Source organism: Rattus rattus, chromosome 4 (assembly GCF_011064425.1).
Source record: "Rattus rattus isolate New Zealand chromosome 4, Rrattus_CSIRO_v1, whole genome shotgun sequence".
Lineage (NCBI taxonomy): Eukaryota > Metazoa > Chordata > Mammalia > Rodentia > Muridae > Rattus > Rattus rattus.
Genome location: NC_046157.1, coordinates 7562572 through 7582707, shown reverse-complemented (window position 1 = coordinate 7582707; position 20136 = coordinate 7562572). Strand labels below are relative to the sequence as shown.

At 48.9% G+C, this 20136-nt stretch overlaps 1 protein-coding gene across 5 annotated transcripts; it reads right to left on the bottom strand.

Moving 5' to 3' along the window:
• Positions 1-3026: 3026 nt before the first annotated feature.
• Ahsg (alpha 2-HS glycoprotein) lies at positions 3027-9504 on the bottom strand. 5 transcript variants are annotated; one of them, XM_032900021.1, is made up of 7 exons: positions 9134-9504; positions 7222-7332; positions 6810-6894; positions 6336-6499; positions 5061-5162; positions 4244-4327; positions 3027-3687 (listed from the first exon to the last, which is right to left on the bottom strand). In XM_032900021.1, the coding sequence occupies exons 1-7, from the start codon at positions 9344-9346 to the stop codon at positions 3388-3390; spliced, it is 1059 nt and encodes a 352-aa protein (XP_032755912.1). In that variant the 5' UTR covers positions 9347-9504; the 3' UTR covers positions 3027-3387. The 5 variants fall into 5 exon arrangements, with proteins under 5 accessions (XP_032755912.1, XP_032755913.1, XP_032755914.1 ...); XM_032900022.1 differs by having other exon boundaries at positions 3027-3681; positions 9134-9424; XM_032900023.1 differs by having other exon boundaries at positions 7243-7332; positions 9134-9415.
• Between the last annotated feature and the right edge of the window lie 10632 nt (positions 9505-20136).

Here is a 20136-nt window from a genome sequence, read left to right as displayed (position 1 = left end):
CTTCTAACTCATCCCCCTACTGTGTGTCTGTAATTGGGATGAAGTTATTCTAAAGCTGAATTCAGGATGACATCTGAGTTGGAGCAAAGCAGGAAAATGGATCTGCGCTTGACTGATAGTCGTGAGAGAGCAAAGCTGCCAAATGGACGGTAGAGATTTAAGAGAAAGTCAAGAATCAGCCTCTGAAACCTAAGCAAATTCTAAGCAAAGAAAGAGAAGCAGAGAGAGGGAAAGATGGACAGACGCACGCACGCGCACACGCACACACGCGCGCGCGCACACACACACACGCGCGCGCGCACACACACACACAAAGGGGCAGGTAAATCTAGAAGTCGTCATCAGGTTTCCACGTATGCATTTGTAGTGCCCCCTTCTGCTCACACTTCCATTCACCTGTTTCCATGAGAGCAGCAAAAGAAGCAAAGGGAAAGCCTAGTGGCCCAGCGTCTGCAGGTCTGTCTGACCTTACAGCATCCTTGAGAACCGCGAGGCAGTTATATGCGTCAGCTAAACAGGAAAACTTTAAGGAAAGAGAATTTGAACTAAAGCAAACGGAACAGACCAGCGTTTCCTCCCCTAGTCATGGGTCCCGCTGTCCACCCCGGTCTGCGAGGGCACGGCTCCGAACCATGCCATTTTTTCATACCGCCAAGCCAAGTCCAACAGCAAGACTTGGGGCTGCAACTCCAAATTTGGACCCATCCGCCACTCATATTCATTTTTGTCCCAGAAGGCTCTAGTCCTATCATTGCCTGCTGCTTCAGTCTACTTTCCAGTAAACAACTTTGTAGCTCCTTTTGGCCTTCCTTTAATGACCAGACATTGTTTAATCATTGTCAGGCCTGTGTTGAACATTTGGGAATGTTTGCTAGCTCCAGTGTCTGACCTCTAAATGTCAATGGTATCCTGAGGAAATGTCTCCACTTCCAAGTGTCTCTCGGGGGTATGGTGTGGTTCTGCTCCACCGCACCTCAGCCCACCCCCAGGCTGAGAGGCATAGCATATAAGTGACTCATTTCTTTTATTTTAAATTTATTTATATTTTCTGTGTATGCATGCTTTTTTTTTCTGCGTGTATTTATGAATACCAATGTGTGCCTGATACCCACAAAAGCCAGAAGAGAATATTGGATCTCTTGGGACAGGAGGAACAGACCAGGGCTGGGAACTGAACCCGGGGCCTTCGCAAGAACAACACATGCTCCTCACAGCTAAGCCATCTCTCCAGGCACCCTTTCCTCACATCGTCCATGCAACCCAGTTCACATCGCCACTCTCCTTTAAAACCATTCATGTTTTCCCTCTGGACTAACACCCCCCTGGGGATATCAGGGCCACTTGAGGCCTGGCTCATTTTCCTCTCCAGTCTCTTCCTTCTCTTCTTTAGCCCGGCCCCTCTCTTGTTCTTAACCACGTCAACCTATGCCTTGCCACAGTGCCCCGTGTGCCTGCTGTTCTGACCTAGAATGTTCCTTCCTTTGCTCTGTTGGCTGATCTTCCATCAAGGAGGGCTGGGTAGATGCAAGGATGTTGGTGGCCTTGTTGGAGGGAATGAAAGCAAGGAGAGAGAGAGGGGCGTGGCTAACGGGTGGGATGGGTCTTGAAGACATCTTTTGAACGCCCGGATCTAGCCACTTCTTTGGTAAGATCAGATCAATAAATGTCATTCATCTTTTTACTTAATTTGCGTTGTACACTTGCTACGCGCCAAGGGGGACCTCCGATACCCAGGCTGCTTTCTAGAAGCCACTCCTGGGTACAGCAAGAGTGGGAAATAGATAAATCCTTTGCAGTGCTGGGTGAAGAGAGCCTCTTTGGAATCCTCTGGAGAGCTTCCTCAGGTGCAGGCTAGAATTCCCATCATAGAGCCCTGCTAACAACTGCCTGTCATTCTTCTCTCCCCCATTCATCCTGTTTCCCTAACGATACTCAGAACCATTTTTCTTAAAAGAGAAACTTTTCTTCCGATTGTTTACTTCTTTGGGCCATGGTTGATCTCTTGTTCCTTTCATAATCTGCTTGATAGAGGGACCTTGTCTGCCCTCTATTTCGTCTTCATGACCTGACATTCAGGTTACTCCTCCTAGTGCAACCTCACCAGCCAGTGGCCACCATAACTTCCCAGTTATCAAGTAAACAGTGGTTTTCTCAGTCCTTATCACGTCTGTCTTCCCTACAGCATCCAGCACAGCTGCCTGCAGCCTCCTCTTTTTATCTGGATGCTGTGAGCCCCGTGATTTTCTTGCTATTCTAGACCTTTTACTTCTGTAATGTTGACAGAACTTCAAGACGGATGACAAGGTAAGTGCCAACGCCTGATTTGCTTGCTCTTCTGGGTTCAGTGTAGCCGCTGGACTAGTGATCGGTCTTACACATTAAAACACTACGTGGAAAGGCCCAGGTGTGAGGTATCAGAATGGTGCATTGCAACTGGCACTGCTGAGATCCAGCCTACAGTGGGGACCACTTCCATCGTGCCATCTGGACACCTGAGAGCATCTACAGTCATTTCCAGGTCACCTCCCCGGCCTCCCTTCTGTAAGTGTTCTGAAACCAGACCTTGAAGTGCATTAACTAGAAAGGCCAGGCCTACTTTTATACGATTTCAGCCTTTCTGTGGGTTCTGAGGTGACTTGGCTTGCAAGGCAACCAGCATGTCGCCAGCCCCATCAAGAGGTACTGTGAGCATGCATAAATAATAAAGACAGGGAGACTCCTGTGTTAACCACCAATCCTTCCTTCCCTGATTGTTGGGAAAAACCAGAAGTCCTTTGTCTTTACAAAGTCTAGGCACTGGGCCCTCCCTTAACAATGGTTTGGGTCCTCCATCTGTGGGCAGAATGGGTTGCTCATCTCCCATGAGCTTCAAGCACGTCTTGCTCTCATACTATCCTGGCTACTGCAACCCCACAGATGTTTCTTCTCCCCTCTGTTTCTCTTGACATGCAGACTTTGGTAAAGTAACATCGGTGTGCTTATTGGACAGACCACACACAGGGAGACAAGAAGGAGGTAGACAAGGGTCACAACCACACTCGGCTCAGAACCTTCTTGTTTAAGAAAGCTCCTTCGGGTACTTTTATTTATGGGTAGATTGAAGTTTGGTGTGAGCACCTTTCACAGTCGCACTTGCAACTGCTTTGTATGAGGTCAGTGAGAAGGCAGAGAAACAAATGGCAGTCGTCTGTCACCCCACAAGTGCTAGTGCTGCTGCTGCTGGCTTTCAACAAATTTAACCATCACCTCTCTGCCCCTTTTCTCTGAGGAATGAAGAGACCTGGAATTCAAGCTGTGATGTGGTACTTGCTTGGTCAGTGGACAAGCCCCCCAGCTTCAGTGGTGGCTATGTCCTGCCTGCCAAAACCTTACTTCCCTAAGTCAAGCCTAGATGTTGAAGTATCTGACTCTCCCTGGGCATAGGGGGGCCGCTGGGCCAGCAGCACCAGCGTCACCAGGCTGGCCCACGTTACGTGAGTGAAGAACTTCTCCTGAGGCCGACTCCACAGAGGCCACAGGAGAGAAGGCATGGCGTAGGTCATGGTGGGTTCGGTGGTCTGGAAGTCCTAGAGGAACTGCCACAGGTCCTACCACCACGGATTCAGGTGGGCTAGCTGGTGGGGCTACAGGCGCAGCTTGGCCCACTGTGGGTGCAGGACCTGCAGGGTTGGCATTGGCTGGCTGGGGCTGCAGGGGCACAGGTAGAGAGAGGACCATTTCAGTAGGTAAGATAGTCTCCCATGGCACGGCTCCCCCTGAGTCTGGTTACACCCCTCCCTATTCCCTTGCAATAATGACTTCTAGTTGGGAAGAATCTAGCTAAGGAGAAAGGGTAAGATGCTAAGGATCATGGGAAGAACAGTAGCCGGTTTGTGGAGCTCCAGCATCACTGTATAACCTAGAGTTTACAAGTTCCCCATCCATAGAGAACCTCTACTCTTTGCCATGTGTACTTGGGAACTGCCAGGCGGATCAGCCCACGTGGTCTCTGTAACTAGGAGGAGCACTCCTGCCTTCACAGGTAACAAGGTGGCTTTGCCAACTACACACGGGGATTGTTTTGCCCCACATCCACCAGAACCTGAGAGGGAAACCACGGCTGAAATCTCCTTCAGCCAGCTGATGAGTCCCACACTCTGCAGTGTTATAATCCACTGCAAGGATTAGGCCCGACAGCAAGTGTTACCAGGCCATGGCAGAAGCGTGAAGGGGACACGGTTTTGAAGAACATCCATGAAGTTACCTGTGTCTGGAATAACTTGCAGGCCACTGAAACCTCTTCCCCACCAAGTCTGTGGATGAGAGTCGCCTTGCAGAAGCCATATTGCTGTTTCCAGAAAGACAGGGGTGGTTTTACATGATGCAAAGTAAGGATCTCCCCAGTTTTCAGTGATAGCATAGTTACTGAAACAAGGGGACTTCTGCCTTTTAATTCACCCCCTTTAAGTTTACAATTTCTGGGCAACCCTCCTTAAAAAGCCATACTCATTCTCTCTCCTCTCTCTCCTCCCTCTCCCCCCCTCCCTCTCTCTCTCTCTCCTCTCTCTCTCTCTCTCTCTCTCTCTCTCCTCTCCTCCTCTCTCTCTCTCTCTACACACACACACACACACACACACTCACACACACACACATTTAGATCTAAACTATCATTTTCCATTCTTTCTTCTCTTTTTCTTTCTTTGTTTTTAGACAGGGTTTCTCTGTGTAGCCCTAGCTGTCTAGGAACTCACTCTGTGGACCAGACCAGCCTTGAACTCAGAGATCCGTCTGCCTCTGTCTCCTGAGTGCTGGGCCCAAGGTGTCAGAGCTGGAGTTAAGGGTGACCTGACATAGGTGCTGGGAACTGACTTTCGCCCCTCTGCATGAGCAAAGAAGTGTGTGCCCCTAACTGACGAGCCTTTCTCCAGCTTCACAAGTGGACATTTTGCACTTTTTGTTTATTTGTTTGTTTTTGTTTTTCACTTTATTTCTTCAGCCCCAAGATGTAAACTGCAAAAAACTACTCTGTTCCACAACCAGGTTTGCCTGGTGGTAAGAGCCCCAGGGTCTGGCCTACCCACCTTTTCTGCCAGCAGGTTGCATTTGGCTGGATCTGTGACCTCCTGACCAGTACAGTCAGTCGCAGCTATCACAAACTCCACGAGAGTAGACACCGGGAAAGGCTGAGGATGAAAATGAGAACATGTGGGAAAGATAGTCCGGAACAAGAGGGGCCAGAAGAGTTGGGATGGAGGGAAGGAGCGGGGGAGGGAGGCAAGGAGAGAGGGAGGGATGCAGGGAGGGAGGGCAGGAGAGGGGGAGGCCATGGCCTGGCAGTTTGAGAGAACACAAATCACACTGCCTGTGTGTGTGGCTCTGAGCAATTGGAAGGATTGTGCTCTGATGTTTGGGTTGTGGAGGCAGGAGCTGTCTCCTCAGAGCGTTGGCACGTGTTCACTGTCCGTCTCTCAGGACAGAGCAGAGGCAAGTTTTCAAAGAGGAAACGGGAAGCTTAAAAGGCCAACTTCAGACAGGCAGGGATGGGAAACCAGCATCTCCTGGCCTTCAACCACGGGAACTCAAATGTTCTGGTTATTCCAGTTGGAGGGGAGAAGTGAAGAGATATACCCCCATTCCAGTTCCCTACCCCAGTATCAAAATGGAAGTTGTTATGCTTCCTTCCTCCTGGTAACATTTGGAACCTGACAAGCACAGAGCCTGGAATGGGATGGGATGGGATGGGGACTTCCTCCTGGTAACATTTGGAACCTGACGAGCACAGAGCCTGGAGTAGTATGGGATGGGGACTTTCAGGACTTGCAGAATCACCACCTGTAATGACGTATGTGCAAGCGTGCCTTGGCTCATTTCCAGGTTTCCAGCTTCCTTAAACATCACAAGTCTGTTGCAGCCAAAGAGTTACTTTGGTTATACAATTAGATGGTCCCCTCCCAACCTCAACTTCTGGATTTGAAAGGCAGATTAGGAGCCTCCCATTAGTCTGCTGGACCTTTGTTACTACTGATTGGTTCCCAGACTGCTGCAGGTGTCACTGGCGGGGTGTAAGCGTGAGGCACCCAGGGAATGTACTGTGTCTGAACAGAGAGCCCTGCTATTAAGCGTTAAGTGCAGCCGGGAAGCCAGGGTGTTGCCTGCCTTCTGCTGTGGTTAACCAATGTTGGAGTGGTTCAGTTTGGGATAGGGTTGTTAAGAGTCTGGGGCTCCTGAACGTCCTAGAACCCCTGCCAGGCCTTTTGACCAATGTTCTCTTTTCTTCTGTTTATCACCCTCACACATTCCCTAACGGCTGCCAAATTGCCCAAATCAACCAAAAGAGTATTAATTCTTTTTTTTACCACATTTTGAGCCCGGGAAATCTCCACCAGTTTAAAATAGGTTCCATTATTCTGTGCATTGAAGGCAGCCAGGGCAGTTTTGACGGTGTGGACCACGTTGGTGTCATTGAACGGGATCAGGATTGGGCAACGCGGGCAAAACTTCCGAACGTCCTCTGCAGAGTCTGGGTGGAAAGATGACAGGGTCTTAACTGCGGCTCGCCAGTGTACTCACCACAGCTCGCTTGGTTAGAAAGCGCCCCACGTGCTCTGATGCAGCCTTTTTCTCTAAACCTTTAAGCAGCTGTGTGAGGCGCCACCAAGTCGCAGCTGCGGGGCAATGTTCGTCCCTAAGAACAAGCACCTTTAAAAGATGGTGACAGAATACCAAGACCTGTAATCCTCACCGAGGAAGTGAAAACTATTTGAGTTCAAAACCATTCCGATTCCTTTCTCATTCTACGGGATTAAAAACAAGCAGAAGCATTTTCTGACCTGGCGTGGAATGACACTGGGCGTGTAGCACGCTGAACTGGCCATCTTGTTTCAGGATGTGGAAGTCACAGTCTCCCTCCACCGCCTGGGAAAGAAACCACCGGTGCTGATATCCAGCTGCACCCTGGCTGCTCACTTGGGGAGCATCCTGGCAGGACTGTGGGCGGGAACCTGCCCATGGCCCCCTTCACTGGTGTTATTGAAACATTATAAACTGGGCTCTGGGAGGGCTTCAAGAAGGAAAGCCCAAGTGTTGTAAAAATCAGCCTCGGGGAAGGCACCAGCCCACAGCAGTTTTAGAAATTGCTCTCTGGCTGGCCAAGATGGCCGCTGAGAGTTGGATAAAGCCAAACTGCCCTTTGCTGAACTGTGGTAGCCTAGCACTATCCTCTCACCATAAGGTAGTACTCACATGCTCGGTCTGTTGCCTCACAGAACAATTTGCCAAGGGGGTTGGGTCCAGAGCGTGGCAGATGGTCTCCAGCGTGTCAATTTCCAACTCATACACCTCTCCGAAGGGCCGCTGTGGAGATGGGAGGAAGGAAGGAAGAGGTGAACAAACGACCTTGTGTCATGTAGCGTGAACACTAGCCCCGTAGTGGGGTTTGGGTGAGGGTGAACTTCGGGAGGAGTAAGGAGAGGCCAGCCCTACCAGTTTTAACCTGTTCTAGCTCTCTGCGATGCTGCAATGGTTTTTATTTGTTTGTTTAGTGATCGTTGTCCACTAAAGATGGAGCGGGTGTGAAATGGGGAAGGGAGTGCTCGGACAGCTATCCCAACCATAGTCCTGATTCCGAACTCTCTTTACAAAGGAGAAATGATGCCGAGGGCTAGTTTTTATTTTGAAGAGTTTATTATCTTTGCTAGGTTTTGCTATCCCCCACTCTACTCAGTTCTTTCTTCTCTCGAGTTATTCAATTTCCTCCCCTTCTTTGGGTTTCGTGTCCTTAAAGGTTTCTCTTGCTCTCCTCCCTTGGCTCTTTCTATCACCGACCTTACTGGGCCCTGAAGTTCTACCTCCTGCTTCCCACCTATTCTGAGGAAACTGTCATCAGTAGGGTGGAAGCATTCTGGGAAGCTTGCAGGACCCTGTGAGGAGTTCAGTACTCTGCCTGTTTATGTATTCTCCTTTCAGACCTTGAAACACCCCAAAGTTTGAAAACTCTCAACCCAACTTAGTTCACCAGTCGTTTTCACTTCCAGAGATCTCAGAACTACACTGGGTTTACGTGCAGGGAGGTCCCAAATGATCCCCCGAAGACTCGGACTTCCTGGTCCACTCAGGCATCCCACAGTGAGCAAGCAGCCTGCAATCTGCACATAGCACATGCGCAGTGCTCACTCACGGCTCTCCCTTCAGCAGAGAGCCGGCCAGTGTGTGTCTTTTGCCAAACTGCCCTTAAAACTCACCCAGGAAAACCCTGTTTTCAAATGCTGGCTGTCAGTCCTCACTCCTAGCATCCTGACATTAACTTTATTTTCCCTCCTAAATCGTAAGTCTCCGATGACACAAACTTGTCCTTCTCTATATTAAGCTGAACCATATGGAATCTCCAACTTTGCGTGTTAAAAGCAGACAAATAGTCGGGCATGGTGGCACATGTCTTTGATCCCAGCACTCAGGAGGCAGAGGCAAATGGATCTCTGTGAGTTCCAGGCCAGCCTGGTCTACAGAGCAAGTTCCATGACAGCCAAGACTACGAAATGAAACCCTTCTGTCTTTCTGTCTGGGGCCGGGGGGGGAAGGAAGGAAGGAAAGAAGGAAGGAAGGAAGGAAGGAAGGAAGGAAGGAAGGAAGGAAGGAAGGAAGGAAGGAAGGAAGGGAGAAGCAGCAAGTATTGGAGGTTCCATGGTTTCAATCTGTTAGCATATGGTATCTGTTGGCCAATGAGAGCATGGCTGTCAGGCAGGTCTGGAATGGGGGAAGGGAGGGTTTAATGAAATTATCCGCATTAAAGGGCTGTCACACATGGACACTGATCAAATGCCACTTTCCCTTTCCATCAGAGATAAATGGAATCCAAGAAAGAGAAATGATTTTCAAATTAGCAAATAGGAACCCAGATTCTCCCAGCAAACCCCACCTTCCACTGTGATCTGGGAACTATGCTCAGGGTCATTTCCTCTTCCCATGGGAGCATCCTCCGTGGGATGCATGACTACTGATGTGGCCTCTCCGGCTCTCTCTTTCCCTTTCCCGCTTCTAGGAAGACACCAGTCTCTGCTGCAGTTTTCTCTCCACTGGGAGATGCTAGTCGTCATTGGGACACTGGGTAGATCCCCCACATAGACTCATTTAGCTCACGCATGGTAGGCTCACTTACCCGAGACCACACCTTGACTTTGTCAATCTGATTCAAGATCTGCCTGAATCCCTGAAGAAGATGTTTATTGAGGTAGTCGACGGCTATCAAAGCTACATGCTCTGTTTCCGGGTCATCACAAGGCAATTCTCGAAAACCCAGCCCTGCACCTTGTGGAGCTGATTGGCAGCCCCAGAGCTGAGCAAAACAAAGGAGCAGGACCAGGGACTTCATGGCTGCTGCAGAGAGGCCCTGGGAGATGGGCAAATGTCAGGGGCAGCCCAGATAATCAGCTTGGAGAGCTAGACCGATAGAGGGGCAGAGGGCTCAATTTATCTGACAGAGCCCACTGAAGGAATTGCGTAAAGGCGTGGGCTGAGTTTTGTTCTGGTTCCAAATCATCCTTGCAAACAACAGCTCTGAGAAAGCAAATAAGTTAGGACATCATCTATCCCCGGTAGATTTGCCAAAGTCAATGCTGCTGTGGGGGAAGATATTCCAAAGTCTGCTTGCAACATGGCGATAACAGCAGAGAGAGGAGGTGGCTGAGGGACAAAATGGACACGGTCTGTGCAGAGCGTAGCTGCAGTGGCAGCAGGGAGTGGGGGCAGGGGTCCTCTACCTGAGTATGAGCGTGCCATGGCACCCTGAATGTGAGCATGCTAGGGCAATAGCATGCTCTTGATGAATCTTCTAATGTTGGTGATTGATCTCCTTCAAGAAGAATCCTAGAAGGAGAATAAGGGCCACACATGTAGCAAAGATACAGGGAGTCATGGGAGATGCCAAAGACCTCAGAAGAATGGAAGTGAAAGGAAGGAGTTCTTATGGCATCAAGGGGTGTGACTGTAGCTGTATGACCTCCCTTTCTGCTCACCGTCCTCTCTGCAGACCTCACCCTCCTCCCTGCAGACCTCACCCTCCTCCCTGCAGACCTCACCCTCTTCCCTGAAAACCACACCCTCCTCCCTAAAGACCTTACCCTCCTCCCTGAAGATCTCACCTTCCTCCATGCAGACCTCACCTTCCTCCCTGAAGACCTCACCCTCCTCCCTGCAGACCTCACCCTCCTCCTTGAAGACCTCACCCTCCTCCCTGAAGACCTCACCCTCCTCCATGCAGACCTCACCCTCCTCCCTGAAGACCTCACCCTCTTCCCTGAAGACATCACCCTCCTCTCTGCAGACCTCACCCTCCTCCCTGAAGACCTCACCCTCCTCCCTGAAGACCTCACCCTCCTCCATGCAGACATCACCCTCCTCCCTGAAGACCTCACCCTCTTCCCTGAAGACATCACCCTCCTCTCTGCAGACCTCACCCTCCTCCCTGAAGACCTCACCACCAGGCCCTGCAGGGAAGAGCACAGGCTGGCACTGCTCTGTATCTTCTGTCTGGCAGTTTGGCATCAGTAGCACTCTGGTCCAGCCAAGGCACAAGTACAGTGCTGTGGAGTTCTGGCCTATGAGCCATTCATTTGACACAGTTCTGGATTGGACTCCAGCATTTCAGGTTGAGGTACCGCAAGGGCAATTATGAACAAAGGTCTACTCTACCCTCTTTGCAACCTCGACAAGAGGATGGTGTGCATGTGCGTTTTGACAGCCCCAGACATGACCTCCAGGGAATGTGTGCAGGACACTGACGGGTTTCAGAAATGTCATGTAAGGCCCCGGAGCCAAGAAGTCTTCACATACACCACTGTGTACTTCAAATACTCTGAAGTTGTCCGCTAATTTGGGTGGATTTGTCCTGTGGCTTAACATTGCTTCAGAGGGTAAAAAATACTAGTTAGAAAAGAAGAGAGGAAGAGAAAACTTCTGACAGAAATCTTAAAGGCATCGGCTTTGTGGGTGATGGACAATCTGGCTGTGATGCTGGGGGACGGTGACAGGGAGAGGCAGTGGCAGCAAGGGCTCATTTTGCATTTGCTTCCAGCCAGGTTCACATGTACAGGCCTGAGGGAGTTCCTGGCTCTCTTGGAGAGGGGCCATAACTCTCAGAGACATCTAGCTCATCACTCAGCAGAGTCGAATTTCTATTAACTGTGCCAACTTAATTTAAGGGCATGACACAGGAACTCTTTGGGAGGGCCAAGCTTTTCTTTGGAGATACTCAATCTGGACATAACTGACTATTTGGAAAGACAGGAGTGCTTTATAAGTTACAAGCTCGGGCACATAAGCCGCAACTTTACTCTCCACAGAGAGTATTCAGAATTGAAATTTTGACTTTGAATCTACTTTTGCAAATGCCCAATCTACTCTCTGTCACATAACCCAATTCAGACGCTTGGATTGAAACCTGTGCTACGAAGTGTAGCCTGCCTCCCACTGGGGTTAGGACAAGCCCCCAAAAGAAAAGGGGTACTTGATGGAAGTGCCTCAGGAGTCCGAGGTGGAAGAGGTGGAAGGTGTGTCCACCCCACCCCACCCCCCGTGTTATGTAAGAGCCTGCTCTGAATCCTCTGCCAAGTGACCCGGATCATCCATCATCAGCCTGACAGCTCTGCCTGAGCACAGCTCTCTCTCCTCTTTGTCTCCGTGTTAGCCCATAGCAAGACAGCCCTCCCATCAACCCAGTCCCTCAGGCTCCCAGTCCTGGCCAGGAGAGCCCTTCAGTCCTTTGTCAAGACTGGGGACGAGGAGCTGCTTTGTCCATATGAGGAGTGGGGTCTTTGGAAACAGCAGCTTTCACACCTTTCTGTAAGGCACCCCTGAAGTAGCAGTCCTCCATTCAGCTAGCAGGAGCAGCTCTCAGTGTTGTCTACCTGGAAAGAGATCCGAATTCAATTAAAATAAGATTTTGCATGGGAGTGGGGAGGTGGGTGGACAAGATAGCAAGGGAACAAGCAGTAGTATTTAAGCTAGCAGTTGGCTGTCTCTCACCCAGGGACTCCCACCCAGGGATGTGGTGAGAGAGGAGATAGCTCTTAACCCCACACCTCATTTCTCTCTATCAAATAGAAATGTACAGCTGTTCATTTTCCCGTTTAGCACTCTCTCCTGTGAATATTGCTTCATGTTATTAAAAAGGCTTAAAAACGCGTTTGTGACGACCGTGCGATTCTGTGGTGCGCCTCTGTTGTTTTACTGGTTTGTGTGCACTTTCCCTGAGCTCTCATGTCATGACGGGGCACTGGTGCTGTACTCACACCCAATTCCACACAGTGTGGTAAAGCTTGCTGAGGGGAACAGGGTCCCAGTCTCTGTCCCAGGAGGAACAGCGATCCCTAAGGCGGCAGCAGGGTACTAAGCAGTGTTAATGGCGGCACAAACTTCAGGACAGAAGTTAGGAATGGCATCAGGGCCTCTCCATGTGTCACCAGGGAGCCTTTAGACTAGGCATTCCAACAGAGTGTGATAGTTAGACCAGACCTGGTAACACAAGTCTGCTAATCCTAATCCTAGCTACCAGGAAGGCTGAGGCAGGAGGATCACAAGTTCAAAATCTGCCTGGGCTACAGAGTGCGGTAAACGAAGCCCGGTCAACTTAATTGTGATTCTCAGAGAAAAAAAGAGGGAGGCTGGGCATATAGTTCAGTGATAGAACGTTTGCTTAGCATGTTCAATCACCAATATCCTGGGTTCGGTCTCCAGTTGATAGAAAGGAGATGAGAGGGGGAGAGGGGGGTGGAGAGACAGAAAGAGAGAGAGGGGAGGGGAAAGGAGCAGGGGGAGGGGAAGGAGAGGAGAGGGAGGGGGAGGAGAGGGAGAGAGGGGGAATGGATAAATGGATGAGAATTCAGTATTTACAGTTGTGAACATAACCCAGGACAAAAGAGAAAAAAAAGATTAACCTAAGTTCTCTCAGACCAGCGTGTTCATAGGTCAGTTCTCTCTGTGGCCCTGCTGGGGGTGTGGTGGGGGTGGGGCTCAGCACAGAAAGAGGGCTAGAAATAGGTGAGATACTAAGTGAGGCAGCAGCGGGGCGTCAGAAACATAGCTTCTCACAAACCAGACAGAGAATGCATGTGTGCCAGTGACGGACGGAAACCCGACTGAGCCTTGGCTGCCATGGGGAAGAAGCCCCAGTGTTGGGTTAATCACAGGGCAGCTACCGGACTCTGCCCCTTATGTTTCCTAAAGGACCAAAGCTCCATGAAGGCAGGCATTTAGATTCTGATAACCCACTGTTTCTTCACTCCTGTGTTCAAAGAAAAGCATTTGGGAATGTCTACTGCCTGCAGAGTTAGCTGCCTGGACACGGAGGAAGGAGAAGACATTAGGCATCATGAAGACACTCTCGCTCACTCCCTCTCCCTCTCCTTCTCCCTCTCCCTCTACCTCTACCTCTCCTTCTTCCTCTCCCTTTCCCTCTCCTTCTCCCTCTCCCTCTCCCTCTCCCTCTCCCTCTCCCTCTCCTTCTCCCTCTCCCTCCCTCTCCCTCTCTCTCTTCTCCCTCCCTCCCCCCCCACTGCACTGGCATCAGTAACTTCTGATACGCTGGGAACCACAGACTGTTGTACAAAATCTTCATGCTGCTACTGTATGAATTATCATAACATCTGCAGACACAGAGTGGATTTATTTCTTTAATACAAAATGAGAACCAACAGAATGCCAGTTACCCTGTCCCAGGATCCATCCGGGATCTTGGGAAGGTAATTCATCCCCCGTTGCCTCAGAAGGCACTGCCCAGTTGTCTGGAAGAACTACAGTTGGATGACATGGTCCTGACCACACAGGCAAACAGATAAAAATCAGTGACCTGGTTCTGACAGTCACAGCTTGGCTCTGTGGATCTAAATCCAAAAGGCTACCTTCAAGGGCACATATGAAGGAGGGGAGCAGAGGCAGACTGAAGTGAGGTCAGGAAGCGATGAAGGTGCTGGGCTGACAGAGGAGCCACCCCTTGGGTTGTCCGCCCTTCAGTTCTGAGCCCAAGTTCTTCCTTCCTGTCTGGCTTATAGTGAAGAGGCAGGGTGAACGCCCAGAACTGCAAGAAAAACCAACCGATCAACAGATCTTCTTCTTCTCTCTTCATTCTTCTTTTTCAAGGGGCAGTGTCACTGCTGCCACTGTTTTTATCGTTTGAGCTGGTGAGACAGCTCCAGGAACGCCAGGATTCATGCGGTTGGTGTTACCCAATCGATCCCAGAAGAAATAATGCAAGTCTTCCATTCTCTTTCATTTGAAAGAAGGCTTTCTACTACATGCTACTCCCTGTGGCCTTGATGCCTGTCACATGCTCTGTGTCACAAAACAGAAAACCAGTTTAGGGTCAAAGACATGGGGTGTGTGGCCGCTGAGACTGAATCTCACCTCTACAGGCAGCCAGGAAAGAGAGCAGGAGAGACACGCTGTTCCCACCCTCCTTCTTTCCAGGGGAGAAGCAGAGGATCCTAGAGGTTCTAGAACTTGGCCTCTCTAACACATCAAGAAATCAGAGACTGGATTTGGCCCAATCTGATTGCTTCTCCATTAATCCAGAACCTGCAGAATATAGAGCTCAGAGGAAGCTAGGAATTGGCTTCTGGCCAATACTGATGGCAACTTCTTAGCAGTAAACAACAAAAACATCAACAAGAACAAAACATGGTTTTGGGAGAAGGGGAGACTAAAGGAATATAAAACGCAATGAGATTGGTTAACAGCGGGTGAGGGGAGTTTACAACAAGTCTGCCTGCATAATTTCAGTAAGTGAAAAATACTCAGAAATCATTTTTTCAAAAAAAAACAAAAAAAAAAACAAAAAACAAAAAACAAAAAAATAAAAAAAAAAACAAAAAACAAAAACAAAAAAAAAACAAAAAAAAAAAAAAAAAACAAAACAAAAAAACCAAAACCAAAAACCTCAATAAATTTTGGTGATGACTTGGATGGTACTGAAGTTTCTCAGCTGTAGGTTTAGAAGGTAAATAAAAGGTAAATGATTAGACTATTTCTAGTTACATGTTTTCCAGGGAAAGTCTAGCCAGTAACGAGTATCCCGCCCACCTCTCCTGCTGGCTTCTTCATCACCCTTTGCTAACTTCAAGGTGAGTGTCCTCTCAACAGAAGAGAGGCGAGAATGAGCCATGCTGTGTGCCTGCTGGGGTTTGGATGTGAAGACTTTCAGAAGAGCCATGACCTCACCCTGGAAGGTTATCTGGGGCCACTGGCCCCAAGTGACTCATGGCACCTGTTAAGTTTGGACATTTACTAATCCATTCTGTGAATGGTTGAGGTTACAGGGGGGTCTGTGAGTTCATAGTTAAGAGCCTGTGAATCTTTGCCCTGATAGGTAGAAAATATTCTCTGGACAAACTCCAGTAGATGGTCCCTTTTCTTCCAGTTGCTCCCTGCTGTGTGTGACAGCCTGGCTCTCTGCTGCTTGCCGTGAGCACACAGAAAGCTTTCTGTCCTCAACCTGAAACCCAGAAGCACACAGTCCTGGGGTGGGCAGAGTCCACAGGACCCACCTCCTGCCCAGCCCCCACAGAGGGGTTAGGGAACAATCATCCTCGCAGGAGTTCCCTCTGGTGCCTGGTGTCCACTTGAGAGTCAGACACAGGAACTTCTCTTCCACTCTGACAGCCTGTTCTATTGTTAACTCTAGTTGTGAAGGAGCTTTTTCCTTTTACATCAACTTGATTTAAAACCTCACTGTGGGGGGGAGGGGTGTCACAGACTTTTTCCCTCAGAAGTTACACAGACTAAGTGCCTGGTCTCTACACTGGACTCTAGGACATTCATCTCTGCCTGTTTTGCTTTCTAGCCTCCGCTATCTCTCTTCCTTCAGTCATTGCTCAACTAAATTCATGTTGAGGTGATCTCATCATGTGATTGAGTTGGTAAGATGGATGCCAATGGCTAAATAGTGAGATAAGTCGTCTTGTGGTCATGAGTCAGTTACATAGCTGAGTGGAGATGGCTTGTGTAGAGTGTACACGGTTCAATTAATGATGGAAGCTTGCCAGTTGCCACTACAGAAGGGGTCCTTCTGGTTCCCAGAGGTTTATCTGGACTCTCAAAAGGGTTAACAATGAAATCAAAACATAGACACTCCTATCTTTGTATTGCCTTGATTAGATGTCTTGAACATGTACAGGGAAAACATTAACTTCAATGAAAGAATTGTAAGATGGGACGAACTCGCATTGGTCTTAAATCCAGCAAGCCTCTAGCTGGTAGCATTTTTTTCTTGCTGACTGATCTTTTGACTATACTTGGGAGGTGGGCCATCTTTCGCAGCATTTGTTCTTATCAAACATTGAATGACAACAGGACACCAGAGAGACAACTTGTGGGGAAGGTGTAGATCATGGGGCCAAGGTGGCTTTCTTTGTGTGCTGAGATTTGCAACCAGAAGCCCAGTCATTTGATGGGCTAAGTGGCAGGCTGTACCTCAGGAGCTGAATTCTGACAGACAGGCAGCAGCAGGGAGGTGAGGCTGAGCAGGATGGAGAGAGGTTAGCAGAGGGAGGCAGGGCTCTGGGGCAGCTGAGCACCCCTGGGGAGCCAAGAGGCTCACCAAAATCTCAGACCTTCTGCCACTATTTTTCAACTTAGTGGTCTTAAATCTTGCTAAGCCCTAGTTTCTCCATCCGTTAAACATGGGCACTAAAACCAGGCTTCTAAAAATAACCGGAGGAGTTCAGGAGATAGCATCAGCTCATTGTGTCCACTGTGAATGAAGCCTAGCATAGGGCTGGCTACCAGTAAACAGTAGTTCTTAGTAGTCCTAATATTCAGGCATGGAGAGTACACAGAGGTAGGGTGGGGATGAAGAGATGTCCTTTGCCTTCAGTTAGCCCATGTCAGAAGCAGTATGGCCCAATGGCTAAGGTCAAGGCTCTTTGGGTTTTTTCCCCCTTGGACAAGTTGCTCAAACTCTCTGAGCCTCAGTTTACTCATATGTAAAGGGAGTGATTATAGTAGTGAATACTTTAGAGATGGATTACAGTAGTAGATAAGAAGTACACTTAAGTTCCTAGCAAGGACCATCTATGTTACTATCCTGGCTGATTGTGTGTCTAGTTGACACAAGCTGGAGTTATCACAGAGAGGAGCCTCCATGAGATCCAGCTGTAACGCATTTTCTCAATCAGTGATCAAGGGTGGGAGGGACCATTGTGGGCGGCACCATCCCTAGGCTGGTAGTCCTGGATTCTACAAGAGAGTAAGCTGAGAAAGCCAGTGGAAGCTATCTAGTAAGCAGCACTCCTCCATGGCTTCGGCATCAGCTCCTGCCTCCAGGTCCCTACCTGTGTGACTTCCAGTCCTGACTTCCTTAGGTGATGAACAGCAATGTGGAAGTGTAAGCTAACTAAACCATTTCCTCCCCAACTTGCCTCTTGGTCATGATGTTTTATGTAGGAATAGAAACCCTGACTAAGACTAAGTTATCAATAGCACAGAAGGGATGCAATAGGTGAAAGTGGCAGGTCTTACATATACGTTTTACTTGTATCAACATGCTGTCCCAGCAAACCTTGTGTTAGTAGCTAGTAGAATCTGACAATGGGAGGAACCAGAAGAAAGGGAGATGGTGTGTGTGTGTATGTGTGTGTGTGTGTGTGTGTGTGTGTGTGTGTGTGTGTGTGTGTGTGTAGTTAGTTTCCTACCTGAGGAAGTCAACAAGACAAGGTTCAAGATTGTATGCAGTAGGTGTGGCGTGGCTATGGGGACTTAGGAGGCCGGAGAAACAGGCATTTAGTGCTGGAGCCCAGAAACAAGGCATCAATGGGTACCCAAAAGATGGCTTGCCTGGTGACACTCTCAGTGTCCTCTTGGAATCTACAAATGCAGTCGGAGCTGGCTTCCCAGGAATTGCCCAGGCTTGGGCACTTAGAAGCAAACTGTGGATGGAAGAATTCTGAATGCTAGATGTCTTGAAATTTTAAACATTTTCTTCAAACAAGGGAACCTGGTTCTTCATTCTCATCGAGCCACACAAAGCATGGAGTAGTCCTAAAGAGCTTGAGTCGTATAGAAAAAGGAACCAAGTACTGCAGGCATCCTCAAAGAAGGAAAGACCCGTCCTAGCAAAGACGAGCAGGAGAGGGGAGGAAAATAAGGGGGCAGGATTTGGACAAATAGAGGGGTGCCTCTGAGTTTCTCATAGCTGGGGTCCTCCGTGCCCAGATGGCCTTTGGGCGTAGCTTTTTTCTCAAGGGTTTTCTTAGTCCTTTCTTCCAGATGTTCATCTGCTAGGAGCCTTCCCAATTAAAAAAATTAGTTCTGACCATGTTATAAAAACTCCATCTCCAAAGTAAATGCTGACAGTGGAGGGTGGGGTTGCATTTTAAAAGTCAATGAGTTCTTAATGAAAAAATAGTGGTTACTGAAATAAAATTGTATAATTACATAAGGGCTGGAAATATAGCTCAGTGGTAGAGTTGCTTACAGTGTGATGCCCTGTGTCCTATCCCCAGCACTATGAAAAATGATGTAAGTTAAAGAATGGATCGGGTACAGAGCAATAGGCAAGAGCCCCATCCTCTAACTTGATGCCTCGGCTTCCTTTCATGCCAACAATTCTGGGTGGAGATTTGCAGAGCAGACAGAGGTAGGACTTTGACCCAGTTCTGTATCCTCTACCTCACAATGTCAGCTCTACTTCTTGTCATGGTGATGCATTTCCCACGCAGAAACCCAGAGTGATCCAGCAGACAGAGCGCACGTCAGCACATACACAGCACCTGAAGTCACACCTAGAGACTGAACGAGAGAGAGAGAGAGACAGAGACAGAGACAGAGAGAGAGAGAGAGAAGAAAGTCATCTTTCTTTAGAAAAAAACTCACAACCCTCTATTTTTCAACACCTCTATCCTAATATTTGCATTTCAAGTACTGTTTCCTATGAAGCCAATCCAAGCGCCATCCTTTCCCGTTAGGACTAGAAATGACTTGTGACAACCCACAAACCCTTTGCGTTTTCTGCTTTCCATTGGTCTGCCCTATTATTCAATTTCATTTACTCAACGAACTTTGGGCTTTTTCTCGTCTCCTGCCTTGTCAGGATTGAACTTTCCCTCCTGAGTGGCAGAGATAGCTCACTGGCTTCTGGAGCCTTGGGTCTCTGCCTTGTCTGTTCTCTACAGACAATGATCCACAGTCGTCATGTTTTCAGTTTATCAAACACACAGCAAGCAGGTGCCAAGGAAGCAAACAGCGAGCACCAGAGAAAGCAGAGCATGGATCAGACAACTGCACCGTCAGCAGAAACTGATTGGGGAAGCCCCGGGAACTAAAACAGCCAGTGGGAGCTTTCGACAGATAGAGGGTCCCAGACAGAATATCCTCTTTTGTGGAATACTTCAAACGAAAAGCACAGACAGAGACCGCACCATCAAACCAGGCGCATCCAGCAGAAACCAACTGGGGAAGCTCAGAGAATCTCCTGGGCCTCCTGGTTGAGATTTCTCTGCACAGGTGAGCTTCCTGTGGCATGAACTTGTGGTGGCTAAGCTTTTGCCTTCTTCCTGCTCCAGGCGCTTTCCAATTATGGGATAAACAATGGTAACCTCTGTTGGGAGCAGTCCTCAAGGGCATGGCTGTTTTGTTGTATTTTCCTCTCTGTTATAGGGATTAAGGGGACCACCCCACACTCAAATAACTTCTTATTATTGGAGGACATTTTGAGATAAACATGCTTGGGTCTGAAATGGAAGGGGATGCAGCCCTGCTTCCAAACAGTACACGACAATTTAATGTATGTCACATTCACCTCAGGCAGCATGGCTGCTTTTCTGGGGATTTGTGGAACAGACCACCTAATGGAAGGAAGGATGAGGGGCTATGGTGGTTTGAAAGAGAATCCCCCTCCCTGTAGGCTCATGTTTGGTGCTTGGTCATCAGGGAATGGCACTACTTGAGAGGGGTTGGAAAGTATGGTCTTGTTAGAGTAGGTGTGGCCTTGTTGGAGAAAGTGTGTCACAGGGGGTAAAGGTGGGGTTTCAGAAGAAGCCTAAGCCAGGCCCAGTGCCTGTGAATCCAGATGTCAAACTCTCACCTACTTCTCCAGGAGGCTCTCAGAGAGAACACATCTCCTTGAAGTAGAGCCTAGACTAAAAGGCCTAGCTTGGTACCAGAGCCCCTGTG